At 40.0% G+C, this 4,150-nt stretch overlaps 1 protein-coding gene across 11 annotated transcripts in view; it reads right to left on the bottom strand.

Moving 5' to 3' along the window:
• TFDP2 (transcription factor Dp-2) overlaps nt 1-4,150 on the bottom strand; it is a 162,333-nt gene that overhangs the window by 6,721 nt on the left and 151,462 nt on the right. For all 11 annotated transcript variants that reach the window (XM_072792432.1, XM_072792429.1, XM_072792430.1 and 8 more), the window contains one exon: nt 231-336. In XM_072792432.1, the coding sequence (XP_072648533.1) occupies nt 231-336 (106 nt within the window). The remainder of the gene's footprint in view (nt 1-230; nt 337-4,150) is intronic.

The following is a 4,150-nucleotide window of genomic DNA, read 5'->3' as shown; positions in this document are numbered from 1 at the left end:
CTAGCGAATAATTAAAAACACACAAGCTCATTAATGTGGCAAATCTTTCAAGCTTTGTAAAATGTCGGAATAAAAACATGGGAGAGGAGGTGCCACTGGGGAGCTCTGCCAAAATGTGCTCAAGACCTGGGCCAGCAGTGACACCTGGCTCTCCCCTGCAGGGGGGGTAGGGGTGGGGGTGTGGGCAGGGCTTCACGGCTTCTCTTTCTAAACCCTGAAAAAATACGTACCTTGATTGGGACAAGGTGGCACCAGTGGTCAGGTCTAAATTTGAGACTGATTGAGTAGAGTTCAAAAGTAGTCCCTGATTTAACCAAGAAGGTCCTGTGGAGATATCTACAGGGAGAAACAGAAACAGAAGATGTAGGTGCGCTGCAAGCTCTGTGGGTGCTGCTCTTGCAGTTGAAGGAAGCACAGGTGAGGTAAGGCATGAGCCTGGTCTAAATTACAGCTAGGTAAGTCTCCTGCCCTGGGGAGAACCCACGTTTCTTTGGCCTGGAAAAAGGAAATCTCTGGGACGTAAAAACCGGAAAAAAATTGGGAAGGCGGATGACAGTGAGGAAAAATTCAAATTAAACCACTCACACACAAAAACAATAAAATATAAACCACTCACAGACTCCCAATCTTTTTTCTTAATTAGGACCTGGAGAGGGCAGCTGAGAGTACAGTGATCACTGCACCATTCCTGGACACCTGCTGTCCTCACCACCAAAGACTCTGGTGTAAAAGGCCAAACCCAGGAGCAGGTAAAAAGAAAGTTAAATGAGAAATAGGTAAGAAGCTTTTCACGTGCCCCTTCAGTAAACTCAATGTTGTTACTCATAAAAGATATATTTCTTTTTCCTGGTATCCTTTGCTTTGTAACTCACACTAGCCCTTATGTTATTTTTTAAAATATTTATTTATTTATTTAAAATATTTTATTATTAATGAGAAACACAGAGAGGCAGAGACATAGGCAGAGTGAACCACCCAGGTACCCCAACTAGCCCTTATTTTAAAAGGTCACATGTGGGGATCCCTGGGTGGTGCAGCGGTTTAGTGCCTGCCTTTGGCCCAGGGCGTGATCCTGGAGTCCTGGGATCTAGTCCTGCATCGGGCTCCCTGCGTGGAACCTGCTTCTCCCTCTGCCTGTGTCTCTGCCTCTCTCTCTCTCTCTCTCTCTCTCTCACGAATAAATAAATCTTAAAAATAAATAAATAAATAAAAGGTCACATGCAGTCAAATTTTTAATGAAGGCGAAGCAGACATTACTGTTTTAATCTGCATAAAATATTTTGGGTGTATCCTTGCAATATTCTTTTCTGTGCATATACCATATTTCTCCAATCACAACCCTGATAAATTCTTATTGTAATTTTAATTAATACTGGCCTCAGTATCTAGAATTTAGCTCAAGGCAGGCAGTGACCGGGACATGTAAGATCTAAATGCTACTGAATGAGTATAGTCTCTTTCACACCAAGTTTACAAGAGGTGAAAGAAATTCTAGAAAGTATTCCTATCGCAACTGATGAATTATTGAAAACTACATCTGAAACTAATGATGTGCTGTATGTTGGCTAACTGAATTTAAATAAAATAAAGAAATGTATTCCTAAAAAGAAATTCTGACTTACATTACAAAATAAGACTGTGCAATTTAGTAATGAGCTTTTATTAAAGTTCACTAAAATAGTTTTGTTAATTCCTGTGCAAAAAAAAAAACAAACCAAAACAAAAAAAAACCCAAACTATATTAGAAACTCTGCTATCCTGGTACCATGTGACCAAGAGAGAAGCTTCCTATGTAGGAAAAGAGGAAAGGAAATGATTTCATTAACTTTACCATGGCCTTGTGAACCTTTTCCTTTATAGGCTAGTTAAGGCAGCTGTGAAAAAAAAAAAAAAACTTCAATTCTAAGAAGAATAGCAGACTTTAACTACATTAAATAAGAAGCTTGTGCAAGATGAAATTAAAGCCAGAATCCTGTGGTAAATATCAATTAGTATATATGGAAACTTGCTGTCAGAACACAGCTATTTACTTGTTTGTGGGCATTACACAGTAAATTTTCTTTCTTACAATGGCTTTGAAAAGCCTACATTTCTTTCACATTATCGTAAGATACACACAATAGTTCTCACCATCTTACTCAAGAGCCATTCTGCCCCTTTGCACACTACAGGCATTTCTTTTTTTAAAAGTCACCAGAAAGTCTATCTCCCAGCCTGCAAATGAAGTCACAAAGAGACCAAAACCACAGAGCCTGCCTGATTGCCCTGAGGCTTTTCACTGAGAATAAGCTAAAATAAAGTTCTGATGATTTATTGAGACCCTTTATTCAGCCCCTGCTGGACTGCCACAATGGCTGGGCTGCTAATAAAACAGCAGGGCTACTCTGGGAGACAGTGGGAAGAACAAAGCGTGGGGGGTGAAAACAAGGGGCAAGCTGGCTAAGGGACAAGAAGAAGGGGTCACACTTGCAGCAGGTGGATGGCGCTGGTTGAAGAACCAAATCCAACAGAAATCAAATCTCAATCAACAAACTCGTGTGTTTTGACCAAAGGGGCAAAACCCTAAAGCAAAATAAAGTAAGAACGAGGGGAACCTGGCTGGCTCACTGGTGAGCATGAGACTCTTGATCTCTGGGTTGTTAGTTTGAGCCCCACATTGGGTGTAGAGATTATTTAAAAATAAAATCTTAAAAAAAATTATTATTAAAGATTTTATTTATTTATTCATGAGAGACAGAGAGAGAGAGGGAGAGAGAGAGAGAGAGAGAGAGAGAGAGAGAGAGAGAGAGAGAGAGGCAGAGACACAGGCAGAGGGAGAAGCAGGCTCCATGCAGGAAGCCCGATATGGGACTCGATCCCGGGTCTCTAGGATCAGGCCCTGGGCTGAAAGTGGTGCTAAATCGCCGAGCCACCCAGGGATCCTTTAGTTTTTGTTTTCAAGTGTAGTCGGTATACTCTTTAAAACTCATAATAAAGACAACCTGATGCAAAAACGGGCAAAGGATCTGAACAGACATTTCTGCAAGGAAGATCTACAAATGGCCAATAAGCACACAAAAAGATGCTTAGCACCATTAGTGCTTAGGAAAATGTAAAATAAAACCACAGTAAAATACTACCTCACACCTACAAGGATAGCAATAATAAAAAGGATGAGCAATAACAAGTTTTGAGAAGGATGTGGACAAGCTGGTAGGATTGTAATTTTGTACACATGCTTTTGAAAAATAATTTGGCAGTTATTCAAAATGTTACACACAGTTATCATACGACCCAGAAATCGTACTACTAGGTACATGACCAAAAGAGGTGAAACTTATGATCACACAAAAATATGTACAAGAATGTTTATAGCAGCATCATTCATGATAGCCAAAAGCGGAAGCAATCCAAATGTCTACCAACTAATGAATGGATAGATAAAATGTGCTATTATTCATACAATGGCAATGAGAAGAGATGAACCTTGAAGACACAATGCTAAGTAAAAGAAGTCAATCACAAAGACTACATAGTGTGTGATTCCATCTATATGAAATGTCCAGAATAGGCAAATCCATAGTGACAAAGCAGATTAGTAGTTGCCTAGGGCTGGGAGGAATGGGGGAATAGGGAGTGACTGTTAATGTATATGGGGTTTCTTTTTCTTTTTGAAGTGATGAAAAATGTTTTAGAATTAGTGATGATTACATAACCTTGTGAATATACTAAATACCACTGAATTGTACATACCATAAAATGGTGAATTATATGGTATGTGAATTAAATCTCAATAAAAAAAAATTAGGATACCATTTCACATTTACCTGATTGGGCAAATGGAACACTTGCACCCTGCAGGTGAGAATGTAACTTGTGAAGTCAAATTTAAAAGTTCTGGCATCATCTAGTGAAGCTGAAGCTGCATGGACTTCTGACCCAGTAATCTCATGCTTTACACTGGCAGGTGGGTACTATGCTACTGTTATAGGAATGTTCAAAGTAGCACTGTTTTTTGTTTTTTTTTTTAAAGATTTTATTTATTCATGATAGACATGGGGGGGGGGGGTGGACAGAGACACAGGCAGAGGGAGAAGCAGGCACCATGCCAGGAGCCTGACATGGGACTCGATCTGGAGACTCCAGGATCACGCCCTGGGCCAAAGGCAGG

This window comes from Canis lupus, chromosome 22 (assembly GCF_048164855.1).
Source record: "Canis lupus baileyi chromosome 22, mCanLup2.hap1, whole genome shotgun sequence".
Taxonomy (NCBI): Eukaryota; Metazoa; Chordata; class Mammalia; order Carnivora; family Canidae; genus Canis; species Canis lupus.
The sequence above is the reverse complement of the archived record's forward strand: the minus strand, read 5'-3'. Positions and strand labels throughout refer to the sequence as shown.